A 17,557-nucleotide genomic window follows, 5' to 3' on the forward strand; every position below is an offset into this window, starting at 1 on the left:
TGGTGGAGAAAGATGGAGACGGTCAGCTGGGCGCCCCCCACCCCCAGGTCTCCTGCATGGTCTTCCATCATCAGAACCCGGCCTGTGCTGTCATGCGTCCTGCTACTTGTCTGTTCCTCAGAGGCTTCCTGAAAGCCAAGACAACATCTTACTCCTCTGAGTCCCAGCACAGTGGCAGAAACAAGCACTGGAAGGCTCTCAGAAAATATTTACTGAATAAATAAGCGAATGATTAGTGACTCATTTTTAATGAATAGAACAAGCACAAGTGATCCATGTGTCTTCTGAGGCGAGGTCATGAAAAAGACGCCTCCACCAGGTTCTCTCTAGGTGAGCTTGCAGCTCTGGAGAGACCAACCACCATATCACAAGGGGGCTCAAGTGGCTCGTGGAGAGGAACCACCATCTCTCAACAGCTGGCCCCGGTGAGCAGCCTGGGAAGCAGAGCTTCTGACCCAGCTGAGCTTTCTGGGGTCTGCAGCCCTGGCCAGTACCACATGGCAATCTGATGAGAGACTGTGGACCAGAACCACCCGGACGAGCCACTCCCGGAGTACTGGTCCACAGACACTGAAAGATAATGTGTACTGTGGTTAAAACACTAAATTTGGGGGCAATTTGTTATGTGGCAACCTTGAAGAATTTGGGTCTCTTAAAGGGGGTTTAACAGATTTCCTTGAACTTAAGGTCTTGAACTTTCCTTGAATTTAAGGAGTTAACTTAAGGTATTGTCATGCTTATAATACATGAATGCAGGATACAACCCTAACACCACTACCAATATACAAATTCTAATATTTCATAGATCAAATTATGCCACTTTAGATTAACAACTACCTTTGAGAACATTTAGGATATAATATAGAACAACTTTACAATGTAATTGTTTTGGGGGAGTTTGTTTTCAAAATTAATACACAGAAAAAAGTCTGGGATAATATCCATTGGAATCTTAGTAGTAACATTTTAAGGATGACACTAATTTTTTTTCTTTCTTATAACCTTTGTATACATATGCATTATGTATATATTACTACTGTTCTCTCTATATATATATTTTAACCTTAAAAAAGTTTTTAATAACCCAGTTAGGTCAGTAGCCATCTGGCATTTCTAGTCAATATCAAACACAATGAGTAACACACAGTAGGTGCTCAACAGAAGTGCAACGGGAGTCTTAGCTATAGATCCTGTCACTGGATGTTAGTTTTATAAAGAGACTCATGATAACGTGAGCCCAAAAAGCTCAATGATGTGAAAAAGCAGCAGTCAATTTCCACAGGAAATAGGTGACTAAGTATAGGAAATCATTTCACTGTTGTATTCTTAGGGCACACACAGTAACTACTTTTCTCTTTGAAACTCAGTATTTTGAGTGATTTATTATAAATTTATAATGACAGTTGTGAACACCTCTCTCTCTCTTTCTTCCTTTGGCATCAGAACAGAGTCTGTTGATTGCCTTGGTGCTTAAAATAATTTCTAAGTGTCCTCATAATAGCATGTCACCTGTAAACAGGTTTCAAGCCAATGCAAATTAACAAATGGTGAACAGATGGACTAAGAACTGACTTTTGTCAAGAAAGAGTTAGCAACAAACACTTTTTGGCTCCAGTCTAATGGGACCATTAGAAAGTCTTTCACTTCTTGCCAACATCTTGCCTCAGTAGACAGTCCATGCAGGGAAAGTGACAAGTTACAAGGCCATCACACTTTAGAGAGCTGCAGGTTGAGCTGTGCAGAACCCCCAGACAACACCTGAGCAACAGAGTGCCATGTTCCTCAAGAAGCTTTCTGCTTCTTCGGTCAGCTGCTTCTTGAGAAATACAGCACCCAGCACACACGGCACTCAAGAACAACTTGCCCAGGTCCCTTAGCTATGCTCGTCCTGTCCAGGAAATGAATGCAAAATGTGCAAGTCTGAAGACGTGCACAAGAGTGCCCAACTGCTGGAGAAAGGCCCAGGAAGCAACCCTGGTGGCCACCCCAGTCCTGCCCCAGTCTTTCCTCCTTTCCTCCCAGGTATCTGCTGCAGGCCACGTCCTGAGAGCCCTTCTTTGGCTGCTCTACTTTGGCAAGCTCCCCGCACACACACACACACCTTGCTCCTATTTATTCCCTTCCACTGATCATAACTGGAAATTTTGGTGTTAACTTATTAATTTGTTTAGGGCTTTTTCCCTGTCTACTCCCCACTCTCATACCACCACCACCACTAAACAAAAGGCTTCAGGAAGACTGTGTCCATCTTGCTCCCCAGAGCCTGCACAATGCCCGGCACATAGTAGGCACAATAAATATTTGCTAATCAAGCAGAAAATAAATGAGATCTTGAGTAAGGGCAAACAATTAAGTCTTCTATGCAAATACTCCTTTGGACAGGAAATATAAAAATGCAGTTTGTCCCTTAGTTACACAAGCAAAAGGCAGTCTAAGGACAGCAGGATGGCTGGGTACATGCCTGAAGTCTATGCCCAGCCTTCTGGGGGTGTGGCCCCTCTTTATCAGCAAGGCTTGACAACTGCATCATTGGACAATCCTTGGCACTCATCTATTAGGGCTTCTAATACAAAATAATGCAATGGTGGCATACTCACAAGACTACTGTGTAGCAACAAAGAGTACAAACGGCCTGGATGAATCTAAAGGTACTGAGTGGGGAAACAATCAATACAGTGGTCCCCAGGTGCCCCAGTGGCAGAACACTGCTCCGCATGCACACACCCACAAGGCCCAGGACTCAATCCCCAGCACACACAAGCTGACAGAGATGCCACGTTATGTGGCTCTGTCTAAATGAAGTTCAAGGGCAGGCAAACTGTTGAAGAGCCTGGACTAGTGTGATGCTTAGGGAGGAAGCCAGCACAGGTGCGCTAGGAACAAGGGAGGAAGGAGCCCTTCCAGCATCTGGCAGTGGCGGTACAGGGAGGTCCACACATGAAGGAACTCACGGAGCTGTGTGCCCTAGGAACTTGGTGCACCAGCGAAGGGCACACGGTCACTAGGTGAGAGAACCGGCAGCCCAGCAGCTTCCAGTCCCAGCTCCAGCCAGTCCTCTAGGTGCTCCCCAGCTCTCTCCTTCATAAGATAAGGACGAGGGTAACTGCATTCTGCCATATTTGGGACTGTGATGAGGACACAAATGAAATAAAAAGCTATGCATCGTCTAAAAGTCTTAGAAGAAAAAGTCACACACAAAATATGTAAACTACAAACTGCATTAGAGCTGCTTCATAAAGATCTATGCAAAGGATGTTACCATAGCACTTGGTTTCTATTTCCACCTTAAAGAAACAATTCTGAAAAAAAAAAACTTTCTGGCAGCCCAAAACAAGCACAATGGCGAGTTCACCCAAAAGGAAAGTTCTTTTCCAAATCCAGCACTCACTGAGGTGGCAGGACCAGGGTGGTGGGCTGCGCCTTTGGTCGACGTTTGGCAGATACTCCCATCTGGTTTGCAGACCGCTTCAAGGACTGCTGATTCAAAAGGCCAGATGCAAGGCCTGCATGGTACTGCAACTACAGAGAAGAAGGAAACAAAGCAGGGAAGAAAACAGCATTAAACCACCAACACTGCACCATCCCAACCTGGTCCACCAGTTTAAGTTGTATCACACACAGCTATCAACATGCTGCTTCAAGGGATTTTTTCTAAGGAGACAAGTGCATAAATAGAAAAGAAATATCGATAAGGTTGCTCACAACAACATTACACAATAATGAACACTGGATGTAATCAAAATGTCTAACAGTGAACTGGGAAAGTAGTCAAGATGTCAAAAGAACTTTATAATATCACTTTGTGGAATTAAAAACAATTTACATGTAAACAGACACTTAAAAGATACCTGCTAAAATGCGAACAGCATATTTCTAAGTACTAGTATAAAATTCCTTTCTTACTTATTTTTCACTGTTATTCATATGTTTAATTGAAATGGCTTTAAAGTCTATGTCATTTAAAAAAAAAAAAAAACCGGTCAGGGGCTGGGGTTGTGATTCAGTAGTAGAGTGCTTGAGTAACACGTGTGAGGCACTGGGTTCAATCCTCAGCACCATATAAAAATAAGTAAGATAAAGGTAGTGTGCCTATCTACAACTAAAAAAAGAAAAAAAAAAAAAAGGCAAAGTTAGTTCTGGGAACTCTTACTATTGTTGTATCTTCCTCATAATAAAAACACAAAACTCGCAGCCTACCAGAGCGAACCAGGAACACGCGACCAGTCACACACGCTCATACATGCGCCCAGAGCATGCAGCTACTATTTTCACGGTTAAGGTACCAGCATCAATCAGAAGGAGAAACTCAAGAATACATCTGACAAAATGTATACAAATAGAGGCTCGCTGAGAACTGGTGAAGAAGTCAATACCATCTCCACTTACCTGTGACTGGAAACAAGTAACAGGAGGAAGCACATATTTTAAGTGGGCTCAGAGCCAGCATTCTTTACTTTATTCCTGGACAAACTGCTGAGCTCTGAGGTTATGCAGGACAGATCATTTTACTCTCAACTTCTCTATTGGAAAAGAGAAATGACACTGCCTAGTTCTAAACCAAACAAGACTTTTAAAAAAAATCACTTTGAGATAACAGTTTGTGTACAGTAAAATGCACATTTAAGGCGTATAGTTTGATGAGTTTTTGTTTGTTTTGTCTTTGTACAAGATTTTATTAAATGTCTTTAAAGAGCAATATCCAGACTCCAGATACAGCTGCCAAGGAGACCCTGCTATGCTGCAGGGACTGGCTGAGGCATGGCAGGCGGCTCTGGCTTCCCACCCTTCTGTTCTGAGATTGGGGTGGTGGGCAGGATCTCATCTTTGGGTTCCACGATGCTCACATGGTCAGACAGAGGCTTCTCAGGGCTAGTCTTAACCAGTTGGGTCCCAGGACAGCATGATCTTCACTTGGATGCCCAGCACACCCTGTCTGAGCAGCACGTGGCGCACAGCAGTGTCAACATGGTAGTTAACATGAGTCCCCACCATGGATTATCAGGCCATCCACGAACTTTGTGGATTTAGCTCTCTGTCCTGGGAGTTTCCCAGACACCACAACCTCGCAGCCCTTGGCTCCACTCCCCATGATGAACCACAGCACACCGTAACAGGCCCTCCGCACAGCAAGTGCTCCTAGGAGTTTGCATTGCAGTGACTCTGCCTGGGCAATGGCACACAGACCTCTTGTGGCCACCTTTCCAGCATAAAGCTGTACAATGCCCTCAGGGAAGACAAATTGCTTCTGAACTACCGCAGTCAATTCCTGGATCCCTCGCCCCTTCTCACCAAGAACATTTTGTGTCCTGGTGGCTAAGATGATGATTTCTGTCTTGGTTGGTGTAACTCAGGCCTCAACTCCAGAGTAACCATCTTCAGCCAGCTCCCGAGTGAGAAACTCATTTAATTCAGCTTTGAAGATTCCATCAGCAACAAACTTCCTCTTCTTAGAAATCTGCACTGCCATCTTGCCACCATGCGCCCCCAAGTTTGATGAGTTTTGACCAAAGTATTTATCTGCATGACCAACACCCCAAATGGAGACAGAAATCTTCCATCACTGCAGACTGCTTCCTCATATCCCAATGCAGTCAATCCCTGCAACTTCTACCAACAGGATCTTTTGATTTACAAAACTCATCATTCTCACTCATTGACAAATAAAGCGTCTATTCAATTTGATATGTGACGATCACTTCTACCTTCCTTTTTTAATCCCATGCTTTGTATTTTAGATCCTAAGAGTTGTCGTCAACTCTCTACAATAAAATTAGCCTTGAAAGGTATCCCAATTTTGAACAGATGTAAATAAAACACTCAAATGTGCAAATGCAAAGCTACAAATCTGGACTGAGACCATTTATAACATCCAATGTTTACTTTCCTCTCAAATTAAGCAAGGTCTTTCAAACATATTTACAATAAAGTAAGCATACAAAGAGTAATTCATTCTAAAATTCTGATCAATTTCTTTTCAAACTGTTCCTCCTAGGCATAGATTTTCTTTGCCATGTTGGCTACTTAAAGCTCTGGTGACCACTACATATAAAGGGCTGGGCCCTGGATGCAAAGGGTAATAACGTTCTGAAAAATAAATGGCTTCACCTAATGCCACTGGGCTGCAAACAAATACAGTGAAGAAAACAAAGCCAACTGAAATGATCTGCTCCTTGGAAGTGGCTATAAAAATGAAGATACAGTGACCCAGCAAGACTGAAATGGCTGTGTTTGGAGCATCCATACTGCTTCTTAACAGGCTCTTGATTTACTTGGTCGATTTGCTCTGGAGTCTATGGCTGTCCCATACAAGACAAAGATATATTGCCGTCATAATAAAAATGGAGCTCTTCTCAGGGTAGAAAGGGGGGCATAATTTGCCTCTAACAACTCATCTTAGACCAATGAATTTTGTTCAAATTTGGTTTTCTCCTACAGATTTCTTAAATGGGAAATCAATGGAAGCAAGGGACAGTACAAGTTTGAAAGACAATGTTTCAAAATGTCAGCTGCCTGGGTTTCGATCTTCCCCACCAGAATCTGCAATGAGTGCAATATGCATGGGGCTTTATGGAATTAAAGGGAAAGACAGCTTGGCAGGGCCCCTCCTGGCTCAAGGAATCATCTCTTCTTTTGGCTCTCCTTTGTCCATGCAAGCTCAGCCATTCCAGTCCTGCTGACGCTGAGAGGAAGAGTCCTGCAAACTATGCAGAGTGGCAGGGGATTATGCCCACCTGGCTCAAACATAAAGCAGAAGAGCAAGTCCACACGCTAACTGTGTCGGCCTTTTACAGGGAGCTGTGCACCCACCATCTTGGAGGCTCTCAACCACAGCGCAGCTCCAGGAGCCCGTGTAGATGGAGGGACGTCTCTCCCCCCAGAATGAAACCTGCCCTTGCAAGCTGACTCACAGTGATTAAGTGGCATTTGTTAATCATGTATAGGGATCCCAGTTTCCAGGAACACCGCTCCAACTGTCAAGATCTATAAGGGGCCCATTAAATATTAACTGAACCACCTTTATAATGGGAGAAAAGGTCAAAGTTAATAAAACTGACAGGCAGCTCCTGTCCAACTGGATTTATACATTATTTAAGCACTAAACACTCCATTCCATGATGCACAGCATAGATCTGAAAAGCTTCTTGGAGAACGTTCACTTAGCTCATGGTTCTAGAACAGCAGAAGGGAGCAGAGCGAACCCACAACCAACGTTAGGAACATATCACTCCAAAAAACAGTGCCATCAGTTTCCCGATTACAGGTTCTGTAATATTTTCTATAAAAATACATTTCAATAAACATACTCCTCTCCAAATGTCTGTGGCATGGAACAGCCTATTTCAAACAGCAACTGCTAAAGTTCTGATGTGATTTTTTTCTGATCAAGATCATTTCATTAAGGGCAAGAATAAAATGAAAAAGGAAAAAAAAAAACCCACCTATTCTTTTAACTTCCACTTCTTACCTCTGCAGAGATGGGGGTATTTATGTGATGAGCAGGAGAGGGTCTCTACTCCCCACAGGGCTGCCACACCATGGCACAGCCTGCGGCACCTCGGAGTTCTCTAAAGTTTTGAGAATATTTCTCTGTTACAGTTCTGCTCTCTATTAATTTCAGCCTTCTATTCTCTATGAATGATGTAGGATTCTTCCATCAATTCTCAACCCAAAGCCTTTCTAATCAATTATATCTACACATCACCTCGACACCAGGGAAAACTTCAACACCTTATAATGATCTCAGAGAAAGACCAATTAGAATTAGAAAGACCTTGGTTTACTGGGCATTTTTTAAAAGTACTGCTTGGTGATACTGAGCACGTGAGAAGTTCAAAGTGTCATCAGGTAAGGTCCGGTAAACTCACAGCCAGCCTGCGTACCTGCACAAGCCTCCTCTTGAGCAATGTGCTCCTAGGCTTTGCCACTAGTAACTCCTATGTGATCATACACATTTCACTTCCTTTTCTAGAAAACAACATTATATTTTTCCTCAAGAACCCACTAAGTTCTAAAATTGGATTCCTCCATGTTCCTAAAAGGGGCAGTTAGCATCACCATAAAGAGGTGAAGTAATGCCCCTACAATATTCTCACAATAAGCTTAACAAAACTTCCCTTGGGTAGCCTAGGTCTTTACAGCGTCTTCTTGAAAGAGTCTAAACTGGTCTGGGGTGTGGCTTGGTGGCAGAGAGCTTGCATAGTATGTGAGAGGCCCTGGGTTCCAACACCAGTAACACCCCCACCCCAAATAATGTCTGAACTACTGGGGTCGAAATTTGATTAGCTTTAATAAGTTATGAATTATAATTAATAACATACTGGAAGGAAATATGAGAAAAAGTGATAAAAACAGCATTCAATGCAAGTTCTGTCTAAAATTTCGGATCCAAAATCAAATGAGCAACAAATTACTCCCTCTAGTTAGTTCTTCATTTGCTTGATGTTAGCCACATTGCTCTGAATGCTTCTACCTGCTCCAAAATAGATAAAGAAAATATTTTCCGGTGGACCCAAGTTTAAGAAGAAAATAAAAGGAAATTCATCTGTTCAATATGCTAATTAAGCCAGTGGCATTCAATCAGGCCCAGTACTTGGAGGTGACATGCGTGCTGGAACCTCCCAGGGGTCCATGCCACAATGTCTCACCATATGCAACATCTTTCTACCCGTGCCATATGGCGAGAATCCCACTTTAAGAGAATTTGACATTCAAAATCTCAAAACTTATAAACCAGATCAATCAAGATCTGATTCTTCCCACTATTAAAAAAAAAAAAAACATTACTTCCTTCTCAAAGATTCACCAAAGGCTTTCTTTATGGAAGGGGCGGGGACTGGAAAGAACTCTCCTGACTTTAAGGTATAATTCGCTTTATATATGTTTCTAAGAACATTAGTAGTATATTGGTACTGCCATAACCAAATCCTATGAACAAAGAACAGGATAGAACTAAGCTCTAATACTGCAGTCAGCTTAGATCAGGAATCCCTGGAACAGAAAGGGCAAGGACAACCCCCATATCCCCAGCCCCCTCTACCAGTTACTTTGGACCAATTCCCTTCTCCAAGCACATACCTCCTTCCTGTCTTGCGATGTTGCACAGAGGAAAGGCAGCCTTGTGCAAAATTTCCTTGTCCAACAGTGACACTGGCCATCCAGGAAGACCCTGAGAGTGCAGACTTTGTTATTGGTTCCTCTGTGTTCCCTACAATGTCCAGGACTGTGCACTGCACACAGTGGCTGTTAGTAACTCTGTCACCTGACAGGCAGACAGGAAGGTTAGTGAGACTGCTCTGGCCTGGCCTGGCACTCTCGCCAATCTACAGAACAGACTTGCTCCACCAAACGGTCCTCTTATTGCTCTCCCAAGAGCAAACACTGATTTGAGGCAGTCACTGCCGTGAAAGAGGCCCTTAGGGAACCTTTCTCCTCTTGTTTCAGTTGCTCAAGAGGAGGTGTGCCTTGACCCTAGTGTGGGCTTGAGCTCAGGGAAGGGCCTCCATTCCGTCTGCATCCAGACTACTTTGAGTCAGAATTCCAACACTGGAAAAGGAGAGAGGCCAACCCCACCCATTCACCCCCATTTTACACGAGGAGGCCACTGTCCAAGGTCACACACATCTGAATGAGGAGGTGGGCCACCCAGGACTCACATTACACATGAGGAACGGGCACTTGCCATGCCCACTTAAGCAATGACACCTGGAGATTCCTTCTGGATAGGAAATTACACTGAGGGAGGCGCGCTGTGAGCATCACTTGCTCTGGTAGCTCTTGTCTGTGCCTTTGCCTGATCGCTCACAGTCTTGAGATGTTGCAGGCTCTCCCTCTGACCAACTGCAACAGGTGCAAAGTGGTGAGTTGGGAGAAGTTTTAAACCTCATTGTTTAAAGGTTTTAATATTCAGCATTAAATATCTTAAAGAAAAGAAATCAAGAAACCATAGAAACTTCAGCATTGTTGAAAACTCTATAAATTCTACTCTTGACTAACATATTTAAGGTTTTTAGCAGCAGCTTTGATGCTGCTTCCCAGTTATTGTTCGAAAACGGGGCAACTATGGTACTGCTAATGGGCTGTTTCTGCTGGAGAATTCTCTTTGAGAATTCATGTTAAACACAATGATAGCAACAGGCAAGGACATCAGTGCCACTTTGCCCCTGCAGATCACTGACCAAAACAGAGCTGGTTGGCACAAGACCATTGAAAACCCTTTCGAGGTCCAGCAGAACATGCAGATACCCATAGCCACAACCTATGGACATCAGACACTAGACTGATCCCTGCCACACACACCTAGGTCAAGTCACCCCTCCCCCCAACAGAGGTGGGACATGTGTGCTGTACTGGGGGTGACAGGGGCCTGGTGCTAATCCAAAATTCCTATTCAGTCATTATTTTCCCAAACCATTAGATTTCAATAAAAACCAAGATTTGTGCAAAACCAGGAACACTTCGTCACCACTTTGAGTTGCAAAGACCTTTGCCCCTCATTAGTGAAGCACATTTTGTTTCCAGCTAATGAGAAAGAGTCATGTATTATAATAAAGCTCTGGTTCCTCTTCTAAGAAAAACTCTAAGCAAAAAACAGGCAAGCTTGCCTGGTATTGTCTGTGCCAAGGAAAACAACTATAGAAAAACACCTAAATCTAATTGTTTCGCTTGGATTTTAATCTAAATATCAGATAATGATATTAGCTTGTTTTTTTTCTTTTATCTCCCAACATTTCTTTCATATAGTTGTTTTAAAAAAAAAAAAAGAAAACTCAGATTTGAGCTTGTATGGGTAAATAATCTTTTTAGTTGGTCAAAACAGTACCAATAAACCATACAAAGGAAGCCTCCAATTTATTTGCCTATTTGTTCTCCACTGGGAAGCTGGATTTCGGGCCCTTCAATTACCATGAAAGCAGGACACCCAATCAGGGCTGTGCTTCCTTGCTCAACTGTGGCATGATTTACTTGCTAAATGCCATCTGGGTTTCTTTTCTTCCTACATATTAATCCTCAAATGTCCAAACTTCAAAAGATAACAAAGAAGTAAACAGACAGGATGGACAGCAGCCTTCTCCTTTCTAAATAGTGACAGTGTTTAGGTCATGCAGAACTGTTTCACTGGAACTTCCCTGAGTTCACACATTTATTAATAGGTCTTTCTCCACAACTGCTCCTGTTTACACTACAGCTGTAGCATGCTACCATACTTCAAAAATGCCAATCAGCTGGGAGACATATCACTCATGCATCAGAACAGATTCATTAGCAAAGCAAACTGTAAATGTGGCTAAAAATGGAGGAGCGGCCATTGTGGGATGTCTGTAAAGGGGAAGAAAACAGGCTAGAGAAAGCAAAGAGGCAAGGGCAGCAAACACAACAGAAGACAAACCAGGGAACCTAGGAACTGCCAGCATTAGCCAACTCTCCTGTCACATCAGGTTCTCATCCAGGTGCTCCACAAGGTCTGAGAGAACTGTGTCCAGAGCCACAAAGTAAGACCACTGGATAGCAGCCTTGTACTATGGGCTGAGGATTCTGTCCCCTTTAAACTCTCCTATCAAAGGTTCAGTCCCCAATCAATATTTTGAAGGGTGTCTTTGGGAACTAAGGTGACGTAGATGAGGAAGAGGCCAGAGTTCTCTCATTCAGTGGGGTAAGGATGTATAGAGAAGGTGGCCAGCTGCAAGCCTGGAAGAGGGCTTGCACCAGACACCAAATCTGCTGGCACCTTGATCATGGACCTCCTGGCCTCCAGAACTGTGAAAAACACATGTTGCTTATGCTACTCACTTCATTCTATTTTGTTACAGCAGCCCAACCCAAGACATGTGGTCACTTAGGAAGATGCAGGCAGGAAATAGAAATAGGATCATAGCAAAATCTGACAATGCAGTCATAAGAGCACTATAAGGGATCACTGAAGGGTGTCCCTCTGAAAAGGGACAACATGGTGGGCTAGCTCGTGTGCCTGTGCTCCTAGGAGAAAGAAGTCCATGAAAGATAAGCCATCAAGTCCCTGCTGCCAACTAAGTTTGAACCACCCCAGAATAATCACCACTTACACCTGATACTTCTGTACCCAAGAAAGGAGAAAGTATATATGATCTTTCTCTGTTAGGGACCAAAGACAGAAGTAGTAGGGAAGGTGACATGACCACAATTAATCCCAGATTGCCAGAAATGCAGAATACTAGTTTTTAAATAAATAACTTAAGGTCTGGATCAACAGTGGGCGAAAAAAGGCTACAATTATGGTCAAGGTCACTTATAACACTGAAATGCTATGATATCATAAAGATTCCTCTATGAAAACGCAGTGTGAGCTTGACTTCCCAGTGAAAAAAATCAACACTGGTGGAAATCAAATATACGAATGAAATGCAAACATTTCACTAGTCACCACAAGTCCCCAATGCAGGCAGCAGCGAGGAGACTGAGAAAGCCGCCCAGTGCTCACACAGCAACCACGCAGTACTTTATTTGCTATTCTTCCCCAATAATCACAGGTGAGGTATGGGGAAGAACTAACATTCTAAATAACAGATCTGACCCTGGCCACTGTCCCCAAGAGAAATAAGTTTTTCAACCAAGAAATGGGTAAAATGAGAACCAATGGACACATCTTCATCTCAAGAATTCTAAGCAATGATCATTTGCCAAGTTACACAAACTAGTAAGCATGATTTTTCAAAAATTGCTAATCTGATAAAAATAGAATTATGATTAAATTTATCATAAACAGCTTCTTTTCTGGGTAGTGTGAGGAACTCATTCATAAGGATGAGTTCTATGTGCCTCCTGATCATTTGGGTTTCATGGGGGGCTCACAGCCCACCTTCCCTCATAAACCCAGTCTGTCGGGAGGCAGTGGCTCAGGCTGGAGATCTGATCGACACTCCTCCAACCCTGCTTACTGGGGACAGGAAGCAGGAGGCAGTAGGCAAGGAGGAAAGGCAGTGCCGCCGACTGGGAAAGATATACAACTATGATATCAAAACAGGTGAAGGTAACAGGTAGAAGTGACAGGACAGCTGCTTCACTGGAGGTGTGCAAGGCCAGTGACGGGAGAAAGTCCTTTTTTATTGATCATTTTTCACAACTGCAATATCGCTTCAGGAAAAGGGAGAACGAGGCCTGGTGGCTCAGGATCACGAGGCGGCACTGGGTCCGAGGAGGCATCTGCTTTCCTGTGCACTCTGCCAGGACCCACAAAGGCTGACCTCAGGGGCAGTGAGCCAGCCAGCTCCACAAGGCCTCCTCGGGTTCCTTCTTCCTTCTGATCCTGGTTCTTCATCAGCCCCATGAGAAGAGCTGTGTCTGCCTGGCAAGCTCTGAGTGTTGCCGTGTTTACTGAGCACGTTCCCTGAGGGGACTCTAAAGGGCTTCTCTTCTCCCTACCCCTGGGGGAGGCACTGCCGGCCTCCTTTCCAGATGCAGAAAGCAAAGAAGGGCTGTTGCAGGAGTGAAGTGACATGAAACGCACCAAAGCCTCAAGCAGAGCCCAGCACGTGGCTGGCGGGCGCCCTAGAGCTGCTCTTGTGATTTTCAGGAGTGGCCATGCCCAGAAAGTCCCTCCTCCAACAAAACTGGCTGAGTGATCAGTTTTTAATCAATACTGTCACCCAAACATGTCAGATAATAAACTGGTAAGTGTAATGGAAAAAGGAAAAATGCATCCACTGGGCTGCTCTCAGCGAGCAGCTGTGCTGGGAAGGAAACGACTCGGAGTTTTCCCCACACAACGGAGGAGGACAAGCTAGCACCAGGAGACGCCGCTTGGCCACTTCTGAGCCAAAGTCTCAATAAAAGGAAGGACAATCACGTGAGGCTCACAGAAGCACCTGGGCACACTCAGTGAAAGGCGACCCACAGGAGCAGCTGGCAGAGGATGCGCTCTGATCTACCAACCTGGCCGCCGGGAAAGCGGGCTCCACCTTGATGCACGACACACTCGGGTTAAGGAGCGTTTCTTACACACCCAGCAAAGGGCTGATCCGAGAAGATCAGGCCTCACTATCCCCCATGCACAGTCTCTTCCTCTGCAGGGCTGACTTGAGTTCTGACTGGGACTGTGCACAGGAGGAGGAGAAAAGGTGCAGGCACCGGCCTGTGTGCAGGATTCTCCCATGCAAAACACAGGGCTAGGAGCTTCTCCCCTGGCTGGGGGAAAGTCACACCACGAGTGGGAACATTTCTGATTTGAAACAACAGATGAGTGAATCTCTCACTGGACATCAACACACCCTCAGCAGAGGAGGGTTCTGCGGTTCTTAAGTAGGAGTGCAGTGTGCTGTCGTCTGGAGACCCGCCGGGGCCCCTACCGAGCCGTGCGCCCTGGGCAGGTGATTCGACTGCCCAAACCTCAGTGCTCTTCTCACTGTGGTGACCCTCGCTGCCCCAGAAGAACCTGAGGTGCCGGCCAAAGTGGCTGCGTGAGGACATGCTGGAGGTGTGCGAGCAACGGGAGCTGTGAGCAGGCTGAGGCTGTGGAGCATCAACCAGACCGACCCATGACCAGAAGGCCCTGCTTCTGAAAAGCACCACCTGAAAGTGGACTTAGGAGCCATGCACCCATCAAAGGCAGGTCCTGCCGGGGGCGGTGGTGCACCCCTGTGATCCCAGTGACACGGGAAGCTGAGGTAGGAGGACTGCAAGTTCGAAACCAGCCTCAGCAATTTAGTGAGACCTTGTCTCAAAATAAAATATAAAAAAGGGTTAGGGATATGGCTCCGTGTTTAAGCACCGCGGGTTCAATAATTCTCTGATAGCAAAAAAAAAAAAATGTAGGTCCGCTTTTGATGGGCTTGAGGGGAGGGAAGCACACAGGGATGGCTGGACTGCAAAGAGCTGAGCCCCTGATACAGGATGTGCAAGTTACTGCCTCCAGTGATAAAGATGACGCACGACGCTTTGCAGCACTATTCACTTTCTAAAACCTACTGTGAAGAAAAAAACCAAGCAACCAAAATGAGGATCAACAACAGCCAGGGCAAAGGTCCACAAAGGAATATTAACAACACACCTGTCACCAACCACATTCATCCAGAGAAGAGCTCAGATACCGGGAAGTAGCCTTCTTTGGGGAAGAAGTGAGAAGGTAAGAATAGGCAACTGGTGCCACATCTAATGTTTTATTTCATCCATAATACTTAAAAAAAAAAAAAAAAAAAAAGACTACTTTTCTCTTTAAATGCTTGGCACGATGGGAGCCGAGAACTGAAGCTTGCTCAACCAGACACCTTCCAAAGCGCCTCCTGCGGGGCTGACCATCGTGCATTAGAGCAGGGCTTCTGTATCTGCCTTTACTCTTCTCCCAGCTGTCTGCCCCAGAAGCCCCAGAGGTGGGACAGGCTCAGCACCCAGGCCCTCGCAGGTGTGTGACAACTATCTGCAAGAATGGGATGTGTGATGGGAGTCAGCACTCCTTCTAGAAGGCCATGTCCTGCCTAGAACACAAGCTCCCTAGAGCATATACTTCCCTGGTCTTCGCTGCTACATCCCGTGTCTGAAAAACAGGGTTTGGCCTAACAACAAAACAACAGCAATCACATGAGTTGCTGCATATGCGGGGCTCCTGGTGAACCAGCCGCTAGTCTGTTCTTTTAACCTACAACTGCTTTATAAGGTGAGTACTACTGTCATTGTCTCTACTTCACCGACAAGGAAACTGAGGCACAGACAGCTAAATGGCAGGGTCAGGACAGCAATCTGGACAGGCTGGCATCAGGGTCCCTGCTGTGTAAGCACTGCACTTAAACAGCTATCCAGAATTTAATGTGCTCTCAAAAACATTCTTTAAATAAATGAGTAAATGAATATCTGGTTAGTGGGAGGTCGAGGAGACATGAAATAATCGAAAGTGCGGTAGGAGTTTAAATTCTCAACTATTTTGGGGTGTAAGTAAAGTCCACGTGAAGAAGTGGGGACCTAATGTCCCTCTGGTTACTAAGTTAGGTTTTGGGGTGCAAGTAGTAGTCACACTCAGGTTACCCCATTGGTAAGGATTTTTCATGAGGCTCCTGGGGAAGCAGAGATAGCAGGAGAGGTGTCCACGACCAGGCAACCAGGCCTCTAGGTAAAAGGGAACATGGCTCACCACAGTCCAGGAACGGCTGTGGTTCCTGGCCACTGTCTCCAGAGAGCTTCCCAGCCCCTGGAGGCTCCCTCTCCACTGCTGCTTCCAGCTCTAAACACCAACTGCTCTTGACTGGCCCCAGCCGTCCAGGCCTCCATGGGCAGCTGGGGAGTATGGGAGTTTGGGCTGGCACACTCTGCACCCACTTGCTGCCTCCTGGTGTCATGTACCCAGAACAGAGGACAGGGCAAGAATCTGTCAGTCCAGAGGCAGAATTCCTTTTCAAAATATAAAAATGCAGAGAAGTTTTAAAAGTCAAAATCTTTATCATCAATATAGGAGCCAGAACTCATGTGGCAGCAAAACCTGACACAAACTGATGTGAGTCTATTTAAATCTTAATTTGTCTCACTTAGAGTGAAAAGTCAGACATTTTTGTCACACAACATTTGATTACAGGGTACTGACCCAGACATTACTAGAGAAATGAATGTGGCATATGAACCATGCTACCTTTCCATGATATAAAATATTCTAAAATCCAAACGCGTTCTGACTCCCAAAGCTTTGGGGAAGGAGTGTGAACCTGTGTCATGCAGTGGATGGTCGGGGAGCCAGGCACAGCACCCATGCCAGCTGGGCCTCATCTGTATCAGAATCATCCACAGCACCCACCAGAAATGCAGATTCCAGGATCCAACTGCAAGTCTGCTAGAGCAGAACTTCTTTGAGGAGCCCAGGAATCAGTACTATATAACAAGCACCCCAGGAGGCTTTCAGACACACGAAAATCCAAAGACCATCACAGTGCAATCTCAAAAGATATTTGCTGCCTCATGGATTGGTTCAGAAAGTGACTCCCCACCCAGGAGCCATAAAAAGTACATGATGGAGGGAAACCTTGGACCAGTCACAAGGACACAGCTCTTGCCAGCTCACCATGTGGCGCTAGGGTTTCATACGTGGATGCAACGTGCCTCCAGCATGTTCCACCTGTCCAACTACTATCAGAAGCTGGACCTTTTTGTTGCACATCCTTCCTGGTGGGAACAGGATGGGGACAGAGACTGAAGAGCTTTGGGAATTCTGAAACCCCACCCCAGTGCTCAGCTACACTGGATTAAGTGAACACAGAACATGCATTACGAGAGTCCTTAAATAGTTAAATTTTCAATCTTTATAAAAAAGAAAATCCACCCGATGTGATTGATAAGTGTACTTTTTAAAACTAAGGGTAAAAAAGTGAAGATTGGCAACATTTTTCGCCATATAATTTGCTTTCTTTGCCTTTTTCCACAGCACTGCACATAAATCAAAGAAATGTTAAAGAGGCCCATATATCACCAACTGGCATTTCAAAACTGTTTACAAAGTCTTTAACAGACACAGGACAGAGTCTGGAAAACCATAACCAGGGAGGCCAAAATTAAAGGAAGAAAATTAACTCAAACACTGACAGAAAGTTAATTAAGTTTACAAATAATT

At 44.9% G+C, this 17,557-nt stretch overlaps 1 protein-coding gene and 1 pseudogene across 2 annotated transcripts in view; both read right to left on the bottom strand.

Moving 5' to 3' along the window:
* The window catches only part of MED27 (mediator complex subunit 27), a 192,465-nt gene that overhangs the window by 126,362 nt on the left and 48,546 nt on the right, over positions 1-17,557 (bottom strand). Inside the window, exon 3 of the mRNA XM_079111779.1 lies at positions 3,389-3,519. Within this exon, the coding sequence (XP_078967905.1) occupies positions 3,389-3,519 (131 nt within the window). The remainder of the gene's footprint in view (positions 1-3,388; positions 3,520-17,557) is intronic.
* LOC306644646 (small ribosomal subunit protein uS3-like) lies at positions 3,528-6,714 on the bottom strand (annotated as a pseudogene). The gene has a single exon. The product of its transcript is annotated as a small ribosomal subunit protein uS3-like (transcript).

Source organism: Sciurus vulgaris (assembly GCF_902686455.1).
Source record: "Sciurus vulgaris genome assembly, chromosome: 15".
NCBI classification, from domain to species: domain Eukaryota; kingdom Metazoa; phylum Chordata; class Mammalia; order Rodentia; family Sciuridae; genus Sciurus; species Sciurus vulgaris.